General features: G+C 32.1%; 2 protein-coding genes across 2 annotated transcripts in view; one reads left to right on the forward strand and one right to left on the reverse strand.

Annotated features, from left to right (window-relative positions):
* LOC146724950 (uncharacterized) overlaps window positions 1-23,440 on the reverse strand; it is a 345,089-nt gene that overhangs the window by 158,943 nt on the left and 162,706 nt on the right. The gene's annotated exons all lie outside the window — the stretch shown is intronic.
* LOC114943065 (uncharacterized) overlaps window positions 1-23,440 on the forward strand; it is a 116,654-nt gene that overhangs the window by 80,906 nt on the left and 12,308 nt on the right. Inside the window, exon 5 of the mRNA XM_029318643.2 lies at window positions 12,288-12,305. Coding sequence (XP_029174476.1) covers window positions 12,288-12,305 — 18 coding nt within the window. The remainder of the gene's footprint in view (window positions 1-12,287; window positions 12,306-23,440) is intronic.

Consider the following 23,440-nt stretch of genomic DNA (forward strand, 5'->3'; position numbering starts at 1 on the left):
ATAGTTGGTCTTATATTTTCAAAGTTTGGCGACTTTTTTACATCGTTGAATTTTAATTTTCTCGATTTTGTAGAGCTCGGATTCCTAACATATCAAGCACTTCAATTTGGAAATCTTTTGATTTTTGAAAGCTTACGAGCTTGAAAGCTCTCGTCTTTCTCCTTAAATCCCAACATATTTGAATTCTTAAAAGATTGGCTTTTTAGAAATGGAATACTTTAAATTTCATGCTTTTCTATTTTCGAGCTTTGAAATTTTGCATGTCACGTAAAAAAACTATTTAATTTTTAAATTTCTAAAATGTAATTGGACTTTTTGCTTTCTGAATTTCAAAGCAGATAGAAATTAGAATATACAAGGTAATATAATTTCATACACACATATGATAGAAGCTGAAAAATTTAATATTTAAAAGACAAAACTTTAAGAATACAGTAATTTAAAAATTAAAATGTCTAGAGAACATTTTTTATTAAGGACTTATTAACACGCGACTACAATTCAGAAAATTTCGGAGTATTGAAATATTAAATGAATCATTCTTTCACGAAACGCTTCTTTTTGTACACTATATGTACATTATATATGTACAATGATATATGAAACAGTCCGTTATTTTTCCAACATTATCTATCAATAGACGTCTCCGTCAATTGCTGATAATCACGGCAGATGAACGTGGTTATCGGTTGAATTTTCGTTCTAACGGAAGTGGCACAATTAAGGGAGTTTTGTCTCGGGGGGTGGCCAGGACCAAGTTCCGGAGTACCATTAGGTATATTAATGTGCTTCCCTAGTTTGGGTCGTTCCGGGGCCAAGCGCATTATACTCGCCCTGTGCTCGTTTACAGCCGATGCAATCGGCCAAACAACGCCGGTTATTGCCGAGATTAAATGTAACTCAAAAAATTTTATTCCAGTAATATTCCCTTACACGAAGTGTGGCGCGCCCAGTTCTAGTTGTTTCTAGCTTTTCACAGTTATACCATTTTCAGCTCTATTTCGAATCGATTAATATTCTTTGTTTTATTTATAGACTTTCAGATATGTATGAATATTTAAACTCTTATCAAATATTGAAATTTTGAATACTTTCTCTTTTTTAGATGCTTTTTTTTTTTTCATTTCTTTGGAATTTTTAGTCCTCGGAAAAAATGGGCTGTTATATTTAAATGTTAGCGTTTTGCAAGAATTTTTTAACGCTATACGTATTATGCGAGGTTATTATGACGTAAATTCCTCAAAGAAGATGCGTTAATATAATAGCATAAAATGCACTCATAAATCTGCGCACAATATCTATGTATATATCTTTTTGTTAAAGTATGGACAATTCTGTATCTCATTTTTACGTCGTTTTCAATGTGATGTTTTTTCTTTTGTTATTATCAAAGAAAAATTTTCAGCTTTACATTCTGTAACAATCTAAAAAAGTTTTTCCAATTATTTCCCATGCAGACATAAAGAGTTTTTCAATAAACTTTCTTTAATAGATAATTAAAACGTTTTCTAAATGTAACTATTATTTTTTCATTACCGATAATAATGTTTAAAAAATTTTGAATGTGTTGGAAAAAATAAAAATATATTTAATAGATTTTCAGATCGTTATACCTTTTTATACAAGCGATTTAAAAGCGATTATTTTTTTTTTATACGCCACGTTCAGTGTGGAAAGAATTGATGTTGAGGTCGAGTCGAATCGATTCGGGACACGAGGAAGAGTTCTTATTATTCTACGTTCGCGGAATATAAATCTGCATAGGAACACCGCTCTCGCACGCGTGTGCGTGTCGACACTCGAAAATTATACTTGCAAACGCCGTAGGAGCGTAATTAACGTCGCTGGCACGCACCATTATCCTAGCCGAGATATCCGAGTATCCTGCCGGTATTATTGCGCGTTTTAAAAATTGTCGGCTAGTTCATTAAACGTGTTGGATAGTTGCTCTTTCTTCGCTTTGGATATTCAGGCATTTTTTTAAATGAACAAATTGTAAAGCACATAGTGTATATGTATATCATTTTCCTCATATGCATATTTCGAATCATTATAATATCAATTATATTCATTTACATATAGAAATTAATCGAATCGCAATTAAACGAATATCGATTTCATGTTATAATCTTTTCATCACTACAATGCAGTGCAGTTGTTTGAATTTGTAAAGTGTTACTATATTGGCGAATTTAAATAATTGTGACATAAAAGGAAATATTATTTTTGGGTAATTGATAATAATAATAGATGTGGGAAAAAGGGTTGTAAATGACATTTTATATTGAAAGAAAGGGTATAACAAAATTAGAAATTCGCTCAATATCTACAAATTTTATAACAAATTAAAAATTTTTTGTACACCTTGATTCCTTCGATTATTTTATTTTCACTTTTATTTATTTCTTAGATTAAAATTATGTAGTTTTGACCGCGGGATCTTTCTAATTCAAATTTTTTTGTACACCTCAATTTCTTGAATTTATTTATTTTTACTTTTATTTATTTCTTAGCTTAAAATAATGTGGTTTTAACCGCGGAGGCCTTTCTAATTCACTATGATTAGTGCAGTCTAAAGGTGGGTATGGTATCGGTGAGCGAGAATTCGATAATATTATGTTACAGCAGGCAATATATCGCGCGTGTATGCGCGCATTTGAATGTGGTGCACGATAGTCCTTGGTATACCGCAAACCGCGACGTAACTCGGTAAACCCCCATCCTCTCTCTCGCCCACGTGTTAAACATTGATTACTGACATGCGTATAGTTAATATACCAATGTAATTCACATGAACGTTCGAAGCCGTTATACTTCCTCGTGAATATGAAACAGTTGTACATGGTGACCCAATTTAATCCCACCGCGTAATTATCTTCAAAACTAGGAGTTACCGAAAAACATATTTCAGGTGAAAATTATGCTATTTCAAAGGGAAATATTTCATCTTGCGCTCAGCGTAACTCGTTCGAGACGCGAAGATCATTTTTTTTCCTCCTGCAATCATACGTAATTTTCTTGTACATTTATAAATCGATTTTCCTCGTCATATATATGTTGCATAAGGATATATGGAAAATATTTGTATTATACCGATGGTAACACACAGTCATTGCAGCAGCACTTGTCGCGATACGAAAAATGATGGTCGCGGAGTTAGAAATGAGATCTCCCAGGAAATGCTATTGTCTTACGCTAAGGTCCCTTATAATCCTTGTTAATAAATCCTCTTGTTAGACCTTTCTCAACCCTTTGTTCTATTCGTCATAATGAATCCACAGACCGTATAATACACCCGTATGCTTGTGTAAAAAGAGAATATTCAGAATACGTAGTGTTTAATATATAATCCGCGTAATTTATACTTCCTGCTATATTTTACCAGTGCAGAAATTTTATTACAATGCATCATATATATATATATATATCTCGTGATCCGTCAGTATCACCCAGTACGTTTCCGCAAATCCCCGAAGAGCCATCCGGGCCGCGAGAACGAGTACCGCGCGCGAAAGAGTATAGTCTATCCCCCGAAAGAGACGGCGCGATCTCTGAAAGGCCGGATCGATCCTCCCTCTATGATCCGCTGCGCGCGAGTGTCGTCGAAAGGGTGCGGACGCGACAAAGAGCGGACTCGTCCACCGCTGGAAGAGGCAACAGGAATCGGGACGAGACGAGACGGCCGGGCGCGCGATTCGCGCGAATATCGCCGTAGTCTGTTTTCGAGCTGAGTTCAGCGCGAACGTGATTTTCGAGCACTCAAGCGAAGTGGAGAATGGTGTCCGCAGCACGTGCCTGCGGGCTAATCCGCCATCGTCATTCCCGGCTGACTCCATTTCGCTGTACGTTCCAACGGTTCCGGCGGTTTAGCCGGGGAAATCGCGCGTTCTTTTTATTTCGCCAAGTGTTTTACTCTCTCCTCCAACTAATTCCGGATTGTATCCTCTTTCCTATCTCTTCCTGCAATTTCCGCAATATTGCTCGAATTTTTGACACAATATTAACGGTCTCATCTTGTAGAGCTCGCACGAGCTGGATGTACAATCGTGTATCGCGACCTGCCTTTTTTTGCGGGAAGAATTGTCAGTGGAGAAATCGTGTAGGACGATTCTAGGAATTTATTATCGAATTTTGGAGAACGAGATTTTTTCTCGAAGAACCGAGGTCTCGTAATTTAACATTAATAACATTATGAGTAATGGAATGAAAATAAGTATCCTATATCTGGTTTGCTTAATTCCATCTCGATTTTATTTTCAGAGTACCTTAATATTAAATAAGCGAAAGGTCTCGATTCCCGATTCAGCGACTTTCGGATCTATATTTTTCTCTCGCATTTAATTATTTATTTCGATAGGGGGATCAAGGGGTTTTTGAAATGAAATCTCAAGTAAGAGATTATTTCAATTTTCAAAGTCTTGGTTAGTACACCAAGAGTAATATGTGCCTTGTGCACGATTTGTTTCCATAGAACCATCCGCGTTTAGCTCTTCGCGCCTTCTTACGATTTAGATTTATACCTTAATATTAGTTTTTAATCTGGAGAATTTAGTCATCAAAGATATTATTATTATATGAAAGAAAAGTCGAATAAATATTAATCCGAGGGTACGAATCTCTCTCGAAATGTATCGGCAAATATTAAAATCACCGTAATTGAAATTTAGAATGAAATATACGCGTGTATCGAAAGTTAAAATTACACACGTGTAAGAGATTTTTTTTCACCCCCGCTAAATAAAGACACATGCGAGTATGCATGAAAGTGTTAAACGTCTGAATGGGAGCGAGAGAAACGCTCGCGGCGAGAGCCCGTTCGTCATATAAGCGCACAGTACTTAATCAAGCGCGAATACTAAATCAGCGCTGGGAAAATTTCCGCGGCCAAGCCCGTCCGATCGAGTTCGTTTCACCGGAGTCCATTCAACGCGCGTATACTCATTCATTGTGTACGCGCTCTTCTCTCGGTAACCTTCGTCTCGTAACCGCGCGCTGTACACACGTATATATATAGAGTGAGGGACCGCACAAACAAGAGAGAGAGAGAGAGAGAGAGATTCTGTCCGTTCGCCTCCCCTGTCGAAACATCGAAGAGCATATTTGTGAAGCAGTCGAGCGAGTTCTATCAACATTTCAGCATCGTTAGCATTCAATTACACGATTATTGAGGGTCTTGGCCGCGCGATCGTCGAACGTAACCCTTCGAGGGAGAGTGAAAAGGAAGAGGAAAACGTCGCTGAACTCTTTCGAATATCGCGACTGATTATTGAAAGACAACCCCTTCCATTCGATCGATCAGTACGTTTCTTCGCGCGCCTCGACAAAGAAATAATCAATAGGAAATAGGTCAGTAACAGGGTGTCCAGCGGTCAGGGAGTTTTATAAATCTGGAATTGTCGGGAAATTTTTTACATTATTCTACATTTGTCTCAATAATTTGACATTTTTATTTAATAAATATAATGTTTGTTAATTTATATTTTCATCGTCGTGTTTTATTTAATTTCAAGGTGTTTGATAGAGACAAAACTAAAAAATTTGATATAATATAAATGAAAAAGGTGATTATTTAAATAGTTTATAGTGACGTGTTTGTTTCGATTATCGTGCATAATGCAGATTGTATAATTGATTTAAATTTTTGTTTTAATAACCTCCGAATATTTTCACTGTTGACAAAAATATCAGGATTTCATGATTTAATTAATTTATTATATAGATTTATACAAATTATATATTTGGAAAAAATAATACTAAAAAATCAGGGAATTTTTTTCATTGAGTCTGTTGGACACCCTGAAATAGGTCAGTAAAGTAAAATAAAGTTCCATAATTTCGTTGTAATTACAAAAATATGAATATATTTTAAATGGCTTATTACACTGATGTAGCTACATTGGATTACTATAGGAGTAAACGAGATTATTTTATATTGTAATTTAATTTTCGAGACTGATTTTGATTATATGAGAACACACTGGTTTTCTTTTTAAATAAATTTCACTCGGATGAATCTTTCAAGACAATATCGCATCAGAGCGATTTAGTTAAATTGAATAAAAAATAGCTTTTTTCCATTATTTAATTAGATGGTTGGTTTCCAAAACAAATATCGCCTCCTATATATTGTACGTCATAGTTATTGCAAGACTGATATCAAAATGTAGTACCGGTCAACGGACTGCCGGAGAGCTTTTATTGAAATTCTTGAAGGGAGAACTCTGAAAAGAATTCCTTCCCCTTTCGGACCGAGTCATCCGGAACGTCACACCTCCGGAATGAGCTCGAAACGGTGTGTTCGGGCTGCGTAATTTAGTAGACTGGGAAAATAAGCGGAATTTCGCAATCGGCAAAGATGCGGATATAAATAAAGCGTATTTATTCCAAGAATTCCGTGAGAGAGAAATTTATAATATTATAACAAATAATATTAACTGTAAAATGCGCTCAAATAGAGATTGCAATTATATATTATGTATGTTGTGACACAACTTTACAAAAATTACAATTTTACAATTTTAATTTTTACATTTTAATAGATACATTTAGAACGGATCAGCTGCATTAATAAACTTTCTATATGAACATATTCTGATATTGCAAATATTATACAATTTAATATTTAATTTAATAATGTTTGCCTAATAAAAGCCTTTGATATGATTAAATTGATATTAAATTAAATAAATGTGTTCTATATTTTAAGAGAGATAGAGATAGAAAATGATAATATACATATAATTCAATATTGCAGCAAATGAATATTGAATAAGGAAGTAAAATTGCTAAAGGATATAACTAAAAAATTCAATTAGGGAGCAGTCCTTGCGATATGATCAGTTCGAATTCCTATTTCCGGTTTTGTGTCGCTTTGATCTCTCTCTTGTCTCTGTCGTCCCTTGCCAAGATTTTTCTCGGCTATTCTTTTGTCGGTCCTCCGATAATGTTACGATAACGAGACAGTGCCATCCTCAGAATGCAAGGATCAAGGAAGAATGCACATGAATTGACTTTAGAATTATTGTAAAAATAGACAATTGCTAATTATGCGCGTACATGAGATTAAAAGAGGTAAGCTGCAAAAAAAATTTAATTGCAGCATAAAAATTTAATCGTGAAACTAAACTAAAATTCTATAAATTTAATTTAGAAAATTGAATTTTAATATATATTAAATTAGAAAAATTATTATGATATGAATTACATTTTAAATTATGCACATCATATATGATCAATATATCTCATCTTGTATATTTTTAGATATTACATTACGTGTGATATTAATCCCATCGCCATTTACACTATATCATTACAAGTAACTTTAATTATCATAAAATTCTATAAGATTTCCTCATTGATTATATGTAATTATTATTATATTTTGATTCTACACATAATAATCCTTTATAAATTCTAAAACTAATTCACGTCAAGACTTTGATTGTGTTTCATAATTATTATCATTATCATCATCATCATTACTGATGTTCATTATCATCCTTACAATATCAATCTATGAATGGATCGAGGGTCACGATGTCATGGCCAAACAACGCGCGTTATGCGAAATTGAATATCGATTAATCGCCCTCTTGATTCACTAATGTTGCGTCGGAAGTTAATTAAGCTGTGGTAATTGCGATCTCTCTTGAGCGATATTCACTTGGCTTTCCACAAGTTATATCACTTTGACGCTATCGAATTGCGCCATTAATTTCTCGCATTACCTGAAATTAAAATTATCCTTCCAGCATTATTATTGCATGAATTTATATAGAAAAGAGTCATTTTTATCTGTTTTTTAAAAACTAGATAGCCTTTATATTATATTATTATTTTACCAACAAGATTTAAATTAATTTTTCATGTATTTTATGTTCGTGTATATATATATATATTACATTATATAACTTTTTGTGTAGAGATTCTCTGAGATCATTAAATATAATTGTTACACAACACCTTGCAAGTATAAAATATAAAATATACAAAGAGTCCAACATATATATGTAACAATTTGATATGTGACGATTTCATAATTTCGTCGACTTCTTCAGCTGAAAATAAAGAAAATTGACGCGCCCGGTCTCGCGATCTCGTTTATCGCCATTGAATTTCCCCGATCTTTTTTCCTTCTGGCTTTCTCTCCGACTTCCGCCATTGTTCTTCGCGGTCGGCGTCGCGGCGCCTTTCATCGGCGCTCTTTTGTTCGCTCGCCAATAACGCTACGATAACGAGTCAATCGTATCATGGAGAATCGAAAGGTGTCAGCTTTGACTGCTTCAACGGGAATTGCATCGTTGGAAATTGAGGAATCGATAGGTAAACCGCTTTCTCTCTCCCTTTTCTTCCCTTATACGTATCGTAAATAATTGCGCAACTTTATGTAATTAATTAAAAATATTTAAGACTCGAGTTTCCTCCTCAAGAGGATTTAAAAATAAAAGAAGGCATTATATAATAAAATACCATTGAAAATTGAACGCAACGATAGTTGCTAATATATCTTTTATAGAATATAATTAATCTTACAAAGTCGAGGAAATTATATTTGCATTAAACTTCTGTGTTATTTTATATCGCTCGATCATTACTTTTACGCACGTTTACTCTTTTTTTAGCTTCATCTTGGCTTAATTTCGAATTCGGAACCAATTTAGAATTAATCCTGTACACACACACTGGAAACCTATTCAAATATAAAATGCATGTGGAGTTTTTTTCGCCAAAGAAAATATTTATTTAAACAAATGTATATATGAAAAGAGAGTGTATACGCAGGTGTACACACACGTGTGTGTGTGTGTGTGTGTATGCGTCCGTTTTCTGCGTTTCATAATCTCTCGGGAATATTTAGTTCGCCGCAAATACGCTTTCCGTTGTCAACTGGCGCTACAACTAACATGAATAGTGTAAATAACGGTGATAATTTCGGCGGGAGAAATTAGCGAACGGGAGAGAAGGCAGAGAGGCAGAAAAGTAGAGTTCGCACAAATGGCTACCATAAAAACGTACTGATGGTTTAACGGTTATTCGCAAAAATATTGCATACTTTATCGGTCTGCATTTCCTTCTCCCTTCCCGACCTGCTCTTTCCGATGCGCGAATCATGCGTTGTAAATAATTCCTGTAATAAATGCAATTTGTGCGGATACGCACCACTGATAATTGTTACGAAGGCGCGCATCGCATTAATAATCATAATAATGACAATAACAATAATAGCAATCTCCGAGCGCAGAGCTGCAACTGTATACGGCTGTTAACGAATTAATTTTTTAAAAAGTAGCGGTATGTATAACTTGGAAATATATGCGGCTTAAATGAGATACACTGAAATGCAAGTATCAACATATAAATATTAAAAGAAAGTAGCAATATGAAAATATTTAATAAATCATCGAGAATAAAATAATGGAATATAAATGTTTGTCAATAAATTACGTATATTAAAAGCAGAAATTATATTTTAAAGTATACTCTTGAAATTATAATGAACTGTAAATTAACAGATATAATCAACGGATTCATATAACAGAAAAAAAGCATAATAAAAGAGAAGAGTGTGAGGTAAAATAAAATAACTTTTTCATTTTTTAATATTTATGCAATTTCTGTAACTATTGTCACAAATAATCTTTTTAGGCTTTTTTTCCTTTCTCTTTTTCTCTCTTCTCATTATTAAAATTTTAAATTTTAAACTGATTTTTCTTGTTGTTTTTGAATTTTTATTTCGCATTATTGGTGATTTTATTCACGATTTTCCACCATGCAATGTTTAAACGGATTTGAAACTATTGTCGCTGACACACATAATATTTACTAAATTCGTCAAACGCTAAACGGTTTAATAAAAAATGGAACGAGAGCAGATGTCGGTACGTGATCGACGAAAAGTTGCCCGCCGACAACGAATAACTGAATAAATAAAAAAAAACGAGAATGTCAAACTGTAGACATTTTAAATAACAATAGCCGGGTGTCCGACATCCTAATTGCGGCGCCATTTTTCGATACACGCGACCGTTTAGGACGATGTCCTTTTCATTCTGCAGCACGCGTGTTTTGGACGTGTCCTCCGCTTTTCGATTTTCGTGTGTGATCGATTTTCGGCCATTTCGCCAACTATTTTCCCGATGTGACGTGCCGTGAAAGCGTTCTGTGACGAACGTCCTCCGTGCATTTCACTAGAATCGCGGTTCATAAAAGGCCGTAATTATTCTCTCACCTTTTTTATTTCTTCTCCTTTTTTTATTAGATTATATGGGAAAGCGCGACGGAAAATAAATGTACGTGTAAGTTAAACTGTATACATTTCTCTCTTGTGCAAAAAAATATAAATAGAAAATCAGGCATGTTTTGCATGCATGCATACCATAATTAATTGTCTTTCATATGTGTAAAATGTAAGATATATTTTTAAAAATATCAAAATTAGCAAGGAAGAATTAGATCTGTGATGAATATTTCAATTATTCATTATTTTGAATACCTACATTAAATATTCGCGTATTTGATTAGTCGATACAACAATTTTATTTCTGTGATTATCATTGTTAAATTTTGCCAAAATAAAAATGTCAATACAGAGCTTGGTATCTAATAACATTTTTTTTTTATTCGTTTCCCTGTGTAAATTTATTCGTTTCCTGTGCTTTTCTCTTTCGCTACTTAACGTTACGTTATCAGCCGGAAGGATTACCTTGTAATATATATGAGCAGTTAAAGGAAGACATAGGTAAATCGGCAAAATATCGCGGATAAAATGAGAAACCATAATAAAATAGGATCACTGAAAATACATATAGAATACAGTACCATCCTCTTTTGATGATTTAAAATTATCAACTAACGCATTTAAATATTTTCAGAAAATTAAAAAGGAAAATTAATACAATATTGTTCTCTCAAATTAATCGCAAAATTAATAAAGAATTATCGGAATTATTAGGTTTGAAAAAAAATCTTCGTTTCAGAAACAGTGGTGAATCTGCGTATTGCCCATATTGACATTGCGATCGAAGTAATTGGCAATTTCCCGTTAAAACGCACCCATTTTATCAGTGTTTCGCAGTGGAAAGTTCGCCGCTTAGTCCTTTTTGTCACGAGAAATCGCACGTTTAAACTGCAGCTAATGGAGCATTTATTGACCGAAACGCTTCTCGTAGGACGAATTCGATTAAAGTTCGACGCGATTCGATTACCAGGAGATTCGTTTTGTCGGCTCTCCGCGGGCACCATGTCTGAAAATCTTTGGAACGTTTGTCGGAAAATCTCGCGAATTCGTGCGGATATATACATTCATATATTATAGAAACTTTATTTATAACGCCTCATCCGGCATATATAAAATCAAGTATTACAGAAATGAAGATTGTACCTACAAAGTTTTTTTTTTTTGTTTTTTTTTTTGCAAAATACATTTTTTACACAACAAAAATGGAAAAAATGACAGGAATATTACAAAGCAACTAATATTTTCTATTTTTATTTGGATTTCGATTTTTCTCTTTTTTTTTACAAAACGATAACGTTTTGCAAAAAGGTTAAATTGTTTATAAAAGAGTTGCATTTTTACAAAAGACTTGCAACATGTGCATATAAATCACAAAACAATCTACATGTATGTATTAATGAACAAACGCTAAAGAACGATTATTATATTAAACAAATTTAGTTAAATTATTTTCATTTTAATGAGATATTCTAACTTTTACAAAATTGTAGCACTTTAAAGCTAACATTGTTTACTTCTTTATTTATTTTTCAATGTCATATAATTTAATAGATATAATAAGTTAAATCACAAAACTGAGAGGGAGAAATTCATATCATAAACTAATATTAAACATTATTTCTCTTTTGGAGAACCCTGTTAGTTCAAATTACACGCTCTGGTAATCGTCAATCGATTTGGACTGCGATATATATGTATATATATTGATATATACATATATATTATATATAATCTACAGGATGATATTTTCGAATATTTTGGTCGATGTAAATTTGTGAATGTTTTTCACGCCTATATTTCGTCGCTAAAATTACGTGATTGTTATTAAATAATATTATATCCATTTAATTGTCATATGCGCTCAAAATAACACAAAATCTGCGGCGTAGAGCGAAATGCCTCATCCTATAATATATTATATGAATAAAATTGCTGCATTTTTAATGAACACTAATTAAGAAAATATTATGTACTCTGCGTTGATGATAATTATAATAATAATTTTTATTGCTGATTATTTGCCTAATATAAATTATTTTTATTGTTTCAGGGACTACTACTATGACAGGTGAATATCTCGAACTTTACTCCATTGCAGGTATTATATTAATATCGTATATCATATTATTAATTTACTTTAATTGAACGCATCCATCGAGGTTGAAAAGAGATACCGCGATCTGAAATAATATTCGACGAATTAATTATACAATATTTCAAACTATATACCCAATGTGCTTTTCAGCTTATTTTTCGAAACTTATATATTTTTCCTCGCTTGACCCATAGCCTTCTTTTCTTCTCCGCTGTCGTTTGAATTTTCAATAAACCTGCGAGTCGCGCTATTCTCTCGTAGGCAGGCCGCGTTTATACACCCGTACGTCTCTGATCTCTTCAGTTTTAACACGTGCTCGCCTAATTCGCGAATCAACAACAGCATCGTCCGCCGTTGCGACGCTTCCGCCGCGCGAGTTGCATATTTAAAGCCGGAGAGAGAGAAGCGTCGCGAATGTAAACCGCGCGCGAACAAAATAAGGGATGAGGAACAACCGCGTGCGCGACGCTACCTCTCGGAAAGGTAGACCGTTGCCGGCCGTGTGTTGGTCGTCGAAAAAAAAAAAAGTCCCGTCGCGCTCGGCGGAATGCGCCACGGCGCATTCATATTTTTGCACTTTTTAATCGCGCGCGCGCGAACGCGAGAGCTCGCGCTTCAGACGCGGAACGGCGCGGGCTTTTATTGTGTAGCGTCCGGCATAACGCTAGACGAACGCACCGCACGTTTTCCATGCCGGTCACAGAGCGCCTCTGAATAGTCATAATTAAAACGAAAACGAAGGCGTTGTGCGACGCGACGCGCCACGCCGCGCGCGCGTTGACGTTTTTGCGCGAGGCCCTTTTCGTTTAATTGTTCATCTTTTTTAATCTTCAACGGAGACCGCGAATGAAATAGACAATTTTTCATACACACGTTCTTTTCGTTTATTTATTTATTTATTCGTTTATTATTATTATTTCTTTTTAATATCGAGAGACACATTTCGATAGCGTGAATTATCGACAGATCGTGTCAAATTCGTCACGACGCCTTTAGAATTGCGGACATTGATCGCGGCTCTCTATATACTGTATACTGCTTGTTTCGGTACGTCATTAACGAACCTAGTCGGAATATTAATTTCTAAGAGAAATTTGAAACGTAAAGTAGAGGACCGTGATAATAGGAGAGGATTGACGCGCCCGCGCGGATGAGAAGGGAATTCATAATTCGAAATCTCGAATCTATCACGAGACTCACGAGTAGTAACCCGCCGCACGCATGGGGCAATCCGATTAACACGTGGATACAGCGCAGCTATAATATCTGCATCTATAGTATGCTGGGTTAATTAGAGACGCCTGTCCCTCGTGGTCCATCGTCAGGTGATGTCACACGCAATGAATCAATAGAATCAAGATCCGTGCGCGATTTACTCTCATCCCCGAATCGTCAATTCTTTCCATGAATAATTTATCGCCAATTTTTTTTTAATCCTATGGAAATTGTAATTTTCCGCGTGTCATCTATATCAAAATTATATATCACAGTCATATCGAGTAATTTCATATAAATTCAAAGGGTGCTTTTTTCTATTGAAATAATACGTATATGAAATTTGTTAATCTCTAACACTTTATATATTACGTTCTCTCCAGACATTTAATTTTCATAACGAATGAATATAATGTGTTAGTGAGAGGAAGTGTGCTATCGTCTTTTATAAGTTCATTCGTATTTTAATTACACGCAATTTAGTACGCACAATTAAATACGTTTCTCATTTATGCAAAGCGTTCATTATAATCCACATATATATATATATATATATATACCTGTATGTATCATTACATCTGTATCAAATTGTGGTTTTGCTTAGCAAATCTCTTTATATTAATTATTAATATTTATTATTATAATAGTTTTGTTTATTAATTTAAAAAAAATTATTTATTTATTTTTAAATTAATTTATTTGGAAGTATTCTCAGTCCATTAAATATACAAAGAGTAATTATAAAAAATTTTAGTGCTCCTGCTAATTTCATATAATATATAATACATATTTTGTTTGCTACAAATATTATTGTTGAAGGCATCCTCTTCTCCCTGGATTGACCAATAATTTCAACAAATGCAAAGTGTCATTTGGTCGAATGTGCACAAAAAGCTGCCGCTGGGCTAAATTAATAATTACTATTTACAGTTGCATGAGCGTAATGAATAATTATGGATTATCGAGTGAGAATAATAATTTGCGACTCATTGCACACAAATGAGGTTAATTTCGTTGCGTTGGAATGTATTAATATTTATTTATATTTCTATATCTCTGCAGAAAGTAAGAATATCATTATATAATACCCTTATGTTAGAATGAAAGAGTATCATTTTTATTTGAAGATATTAATATTAGTGTTAAAAGCAAAATTATTATTAAATTGACATAATACAATTTTTAAATACTCGTATAATAAATGTAATATTATCGTATTTCGTTCTGAAAATGCCTAAGAAGGAATAATAGAAAATAATAGTGTACAGAGATATTAACAGGATAATACTTAAAGCAAATAACAACAAACGATATAAAAAAATTATATAAATATTTTAACGATTTAAGATTTTAAAAAAATTAAAGTGTTGACGGACAAACACAGATTGGCTATTATAAATTGCTAAATGCTTCATAAAATCTTGTAAATCTAGTTTCATTAATATAAAATTTAAAATATCATGCACGTATACGAAGATAATCCCTGATGTTTCGTGGAAAACGAAATAAAATGTACGTCTCTGATGTAGAAGAAAGTTCTTAAGTGTATGGCATAGAATAAATTAGACTGGAGATCTAAATTGAAATCACCAAGCAACCACGTAACATTCATGAGCGAAATGCTGCTTTTCTAAATAAGCTATTTTACTGATTAGACCCTTAGAAATTATATTTTCTCTTCATCATCAACAAAAATTAAATTATATGATTGAATTAAATAATTATATCAATTATACCGTATTACATAATTCTCTTCTAATTTCTATTAAACTCACATTTTACATTTCGTCAAATATAATTAAAATTAATTTTATAACTTTTGTCTTTCCCTTTCGTTCTTTATTTAAAATTGCATATGTTAATTATTATTTTATCTCCAATTTATTTTCTGGTTTTATGTTATACTTTGTATAGCTGAGATGTGTATTTTTCTGAGATCTGAATATACTTTTTTAAAAATGGGTCAATTTTTCAGAAATATGACTTGTTTTGAATGTACACGCACATCCGTTTTATCGTATAATTTCCATAAATCGTCAATTTTATTTTTGACTTTACCAGTGGCGTTTCGTTATTGCAACATAAAGTTTGCATGAACAGAGTATGAAGCAAGTGCAGTAGGGAAAATATCCAATCAGGAAGAAGAGGAAGATGTCAGTTTTAAAACCGGAGAGAGAGAAATGGCAAAGTTCTAAATTTTATATCTCCTTTATTATTGGCACTATTAACGATATATGTAGAATTCGAACACATTAGTTGCACCGGCTTTATAGATAATTATTCTTATCATCGGAAATAAATATGACGAAAAATTGTGTCTAATTAATACGATAAACATTTTTATTTGGATCCATTAGAGATTATAAGATAGTAGTTATAAGATAATCGTTTCTCATACTTATACAGGTAAATATAAAATATTTTTGGTAACTTTTAATCCACCTGATATTTCTCGAATGTGAAGACAAATGACAATATCTGAATCATGTAATAAATATATCAAGTTGCGCCATCAATGATAACGATCATTGAATCGAGTATTGTATCGAGATATCGCCACTATTAGCAAGTACTAGCTGAGTATTAATCGTATGTTATCATAATCGAAGCTATGTAATTGGCTTTATTAACAAACAACACAATAGACGACACATATTAATATTAGTATACACACGTTAATCATATATACATCGATATACATCGATATGTACCCAATATACCTGAAATGAACATTTTGGAAAATCTGTGGTTATGACCTTCGTGATTATCTTCATAAGTTAATTAGAATTTTAAGAAAATATCTCTTATATCTATTTTATTACGTTCTTTATATAGTTTTATTCTTTTTTTTTATGTATAACAAAATTATTCCTATAATATATTATATATAATACAAAGTGATAAGAAATATAAAATATATAATACTGGTATATTATGAGAAGTAAAAAAAAAAATAATTTATGTCGCATTTCGCGAAGTACGATCAATCCGCGTAAAAAAAGGATGGGTTAAGGCGTTCCGACTCTCGTTGTCGCCCTTCCAAATTAGAGGATGGCCACGTAACGCGATGCCAAGCAGTCTGAAACTGGCTGTTAAACCAATGCAAATTAGCGGAAGACAACCTAGCGTACCTCAGAGTTTGTCCCTTCTAATTACGCGGGGAAACCAACGAGAAAGGCTTAACCGGGTTCGCCGGGAATTAGTTGTCACCCGGTAGATACGCGAGCTACAAGAAAGCCGTTATACTGCGTGGTTTTGCACTGAACAATAATTGCACGTACAACTGCAAACCGTGATAGATTTTGGTGGTAAGATGCGCAGTTATTTATGTCTCGCAGCAATCTTATTAAATTAGATTATAACACAAGTCGCGACATAAGAAGACACAATTCCTTTATTGTTAAATAATTCCTTTATTGATAATCTCCTTTTTCTGATTGTTATGATGCTGTCTCATTTAAAAAATGTCTTGCATGAAAGTATTGTTTTCTATTGTGCAGATATATGTGTGAATAGAATGAGATGGAGAACTTTTTTAACTTCACGATTTAGAAATAACTTTTATAACTCAAATGAAAATTGTTAAATGGTTATTTTATGCACTTACAAAGTATGCTTATATCTAATAACACCATTTATGCCAGGCATTATAAATATTAAACAAGTTTTCAATTGCAATGAAAATTACATATAAAAGTTAACTTCAAAATTTTAAACCCTTAAAATGTGTATGTTGGAAATTTAATTTTGAAAATATTTTTTTTTCTTTTGAAAAGAGACAATTTCCTTTTATATACTGCAAAATAATCAGTGTGCTCTATTTCTGTAAAATTATTATCAAGAAACATTATTTCTTCTCCTGAAAAAAGTTCTTAATGGAAAAGTGTTGCTGCTTTCAACTATCACAAACAAAAAAATATTGGTATAGTTTTCCGAGATGATAAAGTTAATCAAATACTTTATACTGACAATGTAATACTTCGAGATTGATGTTGAGAATCATAAGTATCTTATTTATAATTTAATCATATATTGAACCATTATTATATACCATTGAATACAAATAGTAGAGAATAGCTCGTAATATATAAATAAAGTTTTGGCAGACTTGATGCTATCATAATCATTAATCGTTATATTTTGACGTTTCATAATAATACCACTTTGCCTCTCTCGTAATGTAATATTTATATTAATGAATATTCAATATTTCCACCATTCTAATAAACAAATAAACACTGAAAAGATTTACTTTTCAGTGTTCATTTATTATTATTTATCTCGGCGAACCGCGTCACGTCGTATCTAATTTGGCATTTGATCAGAATGCCCGATGCTGTACATCGGATGAGGGACATTAATTAGGGACGAATGTCTCTCAAGACACCTTCGCGACTTCGAGGGCTTAATCGCGTTCCATCGATACGTCCCTTGACCCACGATGTCGGAACGTTGACGTCGCGTCGGCCTAAACGCTTGATCCCTATCGATATGCATTAAGTGTATGGATCATGCACTCCCTTAATTCGCACGTCCTATCTGCGTCAAATTAGACGTTATTGCATAAGTCCGAAAATGAGTCGTTACATAATCATCAAAAATATGCCACGTCAAGAATTAAAAATAATATAAATAATTATAATTAACGCACAGAGAGAATTTTCTTTCAGAGTTTATCTTGAAAATCATGGTAATCATGAGACGATGTGATAGTGAAAGAATTTTATAAGAGTTTCTCTAATTAATATTTGTCACAATAGAAAATATTAATAGCTACACAATAAGATAGAAAATATGTGCGATTAATTTTACCCTGTACATAATAAAATTTATTATGTACATATTAATATTTTTTATTGTGGTAAATATTAATTAAAGACACTTTTATCAAATTTTTTTAATATTGCTCCTTTTATCATATTGCTCCTCGATTACCGTGATTTTCAGGGCAAATTCTAAGAGAAAATTCTCTTCGTGTGATTTTGTATTGCTAGTAGATTAGTAAATCGAAATATTTTTATAGAAATTTGACCAATACTAGCTATAAATTGTTTATTTATTACAACTATAAATTGTTTATGTTAATCTCAGTTCATATTAATCTTTGATTTTGCGAACATCGTTATTGATGATCAAATTTTCACTTGAATTTGTCATTTAACGTTCATTAATTTTTAATTTAACGTACTTTTACAAATGGACATGTTTATCTAAGCGTAAATATGTAACAAATAATTTTTTGTATATTAGAACTAAGGACCCAATTTCGAGTCGAAACGTTGCTAAAATAAAGATATCTATCTATAGTCAGTGTGGTCAAGATTTAACAACCTTGTTTTTAATTTTGACTGACAATTAACAATTTATCTTGTTATAAATTATTTATTTGTTTCGACGATTTCTCTCATGTGATTGTGACAAGTTTAATAATTCACGTTGAAAACTTAAGTTATTGAGGGATCGTGCCGCTAATATTATACTGCATTAAAACCTCTACTTGAAAAGGACCAAAACCGATATTCGAAACGTAATAAATAAACAATTTATAGCTAGTATATTGGTCGAATTTATATAAAAATACCTCGATTTACAAATAATTATTTGTTGATAAATACAATAAACGATTTGGATACAGATACAGAAGTAAAAGAGAAGAAGTAATTAATGTTATTTTTGTATTGTTATCTTTTATTTTATTATATTTTGTTTAATTGTATTATTTTTCTTAATTCTACGTTAGTTTAATATTATAACATCCGGTATTTGTTGATACATATCGAAAACATTCAAAAAAACATCGAATTCGACTATACATACCAGATTGGTCAGTTGAGCTTTCGCGAGCGAGTCAATTATCAAAACTTTGAAATCGACGCTGCGACCAATCAGGTTACAGCGGTGATGTTACATGGCATCATCCCTTTGAAAAATGCAAAACGCATCCGACATTCGATTCTGCGAAAGCTAAAAACCGGCCATGCGCTTCTATATTTAATTTGTTTTTTCAAGCTGTGCCGATTTATGCAAATATGTATACGCGCAATGAAAGTCATATGCAATGCGCTTTGATCTTTATCCGCGCCGTTCGGTATAATTTCCGATGTTATTAAACTAGTCATAGAAATTAAATTTTGCAATTAGTAACGTATTTCGTAAAATAGCTTCATTGCACAGATACAAGTATGCATGTTTACACGTTTTTATCTTTGATAGCGTATATAATGATATGTTACACCCGTTGAAACGAAGAGTGTTATAATTCAAATGAAGACAATTTTTTTTATTTTTACATCCGTTAAAATATATTTTTTATTTGCTGTATATTTTGAGAAAGTATATATATATATATATATATTGCAACTCAAATCATTTTACTTTCTAATATTTTTAAGACTACGACATTCTGTGTAGTTATTACAAATTAATTGTTAATTATTCCAAATTTTACTATCTACGAAATATTTTCCTTCGAATGTTAATGATCCAAGATAATTTACGATCGATGTCTTTAATCGGTTCTCTAGAAACAGCTGAATTTAAACGTTGAAAGTTTTCCCTCGTGAAAGGAAACGGCCGCATCATGCTTTCTGAACTTTTCTCTCATCCCTTTGTTCGTTCAGACGATCAATCGTACAAATATACCGTTCGTTATGTTTGGAAACTCCATAGCCGATTAAAGTCTAGAAAATCACTGCGTTATATAAATATTCGAAATTTTTGTAGCTCTCATTTTTATTCATTAAATAAGAGACATACTAAAACATTTTATATATTTTTTTTTAATACATAAATAACAATATAAATATAAATATATAAATATATAGTAATTGTTTAATATTATATGTCTCTATTTATAAATTTACAATTTTTTCTACAAAGATAATTATTAACTTTCTTTTATACAAGACAGAGGAAACTTCTATTTTAACCACATTAATATTTTTCTTACAAATACATTAATTGAATTAATTTAATGAATCTTTCAGATTTGACATTCGACAATTCTATTATGTAATTGCATTGTACGCATCGCGCGTACAATTGGTAATTTAGTGAAAATTTCAACGTCAAAATCCGCATTGGCTTCGCTTATCGTGCGATAATGTAACAACAATTTCAGTAATAATGATTTATTAATATCGCCGCGGAAAAGGGTGACAAACACGACCGCGAAAAGCTATAATTGGCAGCTGGCAATCGTGGAAAACGCGATCCGCCTTCATTATTTTGACGTCTCGCGTAATTGGCGGCGCGTCAAACGCACAAAATGCTTTTCACATCTTCGCGCTTAGACTGCAATTTAATCGAAACATCGTGCTGAATTAATGGCGCACACCTAAAAAGAGGAGAAAGGGAGATTCAATACCAGTGCGCCATTGTTGGTCAGTGCGCATAATTTGGCTTTCATGAAAAATCCGAAATATTCCATCGCGATTTAAGCGAAATTAATTGCGGCATTAATATTCGCACGACGAAATGTGGTGGGCGGCGAAAGAGGAGGATGTAATGCAAAATCGATCATAATAACACCATTTCTGTGCGTGCAGAAACGTATCGAAATTACATACATTTTCCTTAAATTATCTACACGGAAAAAATTTCACGATACAAATTACATGAAAAACATTTTCCCTTTTATAATATTTGTTTTAAAGCTGGAATATAACGACAATGAGATATTTATTACAATAAAAATTATGCATGTGTTCCATTGTTTGTTAATGCGTATGCATTTATTTGTGCATCAGTTATTTGAATAATTAAAATACTTTTTTTGTAATATATGTGTACTATAATATTTGTACATATATCATCGAATAAAAATCTTTGATTATTTCTTTTCCAGAATTACAAAAATTATATTGCGTCTGATATTTTTATTTTAATATTTTCTCTGTGTATATTAATTTTAATTTATATTAATAATTTTATTTTTTATTTATATGGATATGCAGGTGATTTCTAAATTTTGTAAATCTTGTTTCGAAAAATATCATAAATAACAAATAGATATTTCTTTTTAGTTTTATTTAATCTTTTTATTTTATGTAAATTTTTTTAATTTAATTCATACAAATAAAAAATATAGAAATAATATATTTTATGTTTATCTATATGTTTGTGATATCATCGACATGAATACTCCAAAGAAGCACTATAAATAAACATTTCATTATTTATATAACATGTTTTTCTATTATTATGTAAAATTAATTATAAACATACGTATATAGATTATTAAACGAAGATAAGAGAATGCAAGAAAAAAATATTAAAAAATAAAAATTATATTATTCAATTACATTCAACGTTAAATATATTATTTGAATAATAGGATAACTGCAATTTTTATTAAAATATAGACTTTTTAAATCTTAAAAATTTACAAATTTAAAAATTTTAATAAATAATAAATAAAAGAAATTTAAATTAAATTAATTTATTGGTGTGCACTTATCTTTAAGAAAACGTTTAATATTTCATTTGCTTCCTGTATAGACATTATAGACATGTGCGTTCCCCATGTGTATATTTTCTATTAAAATTTAAAATACTTCATTTCGAAATGGAGACTAGCAAGATTGTTCAAATATTACGATAGCGTTTAAAATGTAAATTAATTAAAACGAATTGAAACATGTTAATTAATTAAATTGAATTGAAACGATTATAATATCATTATCAATAGAAATTTTTTGTGTCTGAATAAGGAATTGTTCATAAGAAGAAAACTATAGTAGAATGACAAATTGAGAATCTATAAGATGAAAATCACGAGAAAATTTGAAGTAAAAAGTAAAGACGAAGAAGAAAAGGTAGAAGAACGACATCGCCGCCACTGCGTGATTTGTGGAAAACAAATAATTGTCAGAGCTGCCAATCACAGTGCTCGTTGGCCGACGTCCGTCCGAGGGTTAGCTCTTGATGAAAATCCACCGATTTATTGGCCAACCTTCGTCTTTAGGCTCGCCTTCGAACGTCACCACGTTCTACCATTCCGGAATTCCTCGTATGTTTTTTGAATTCCCTACTGAGTTTAAATTTAGATTGGAACCCCTTCATTCTTTTAAATGAAATTTAGCGGCAAACGCACGCTTAAAATGGATTACCATGAAACGTTATTTCAGCTATTCTATTATTTTAACAAAATCATCTATCGTTTTAAATACATTTTTCGTGATTCTATCGACAGTTTGATCAGAATAGTGTAAAAGTAATATATTTATTTAATATATTGATAACCATTAATAAACACGGATCCCTTGTAGAAATTTATCACTAGTAACACCAATTAATCACTTATTTCGAGTACTTCAAATACTAGTAATAAATTTCTGTAAGGGATTTAAATAATAATCTTTATTTCATAGACACACATACACAACGTGTCTGTCAACTCGCTCTTATCATTTCGTCGCTCTTATATTTATTTATTGTTTTGCCACACATTTGTTGCAATTCTGCCATTAGTTGCTGTCACTTCTAAAAGATCGCACGCGCGTAAAAAAATGTCAGAGAATGAAGTGGAAAAGTGTATGGCGGGGAAAAGAGATTGGAGAGTTACGAATGGGCTCGTTACGGTATAGAATTATGACGTCGGTTATGAGAGACGTAATAATTGCGGGAAAACGCCGACCTGGCCAACGACAGAAATATTATTTATGGCTTCGAGGGGATGAGCGCAAATCGTGATACTTGCGATAGTAAAATATAGCCGACTGGTTTTGTTCGCCGAGTGTACGAATGTTTTGTTGCTCTCTGATGAAAAATGCATTTATTGACCTTAAAGCGATTAAAGATAAGGAATAAGGGCAATTTGATACAATACATATCGCGATGCGATCGGAATATTTTTTCTACATCACTGAATACATATACATATTTATTGCGAA

The sequence above is a fragment of the Nylanderia fulva genome, unplaced genomic scaffold (genome assembly GCF_048542155.1).
Source record: "Nylanderia fulva isolate GAGA-0341 unplaced genomic scaffold, ASM4854215v1 Scaffold11, whole genome shotgun sequence".
In the NCBI taxonomy this organism is placed as follows: Eukaryota; Metazoa; Arthropoda; class Insecta; order Hymenoptera; family Formicidae; genus Nylanderia; species Nylanderia fulva.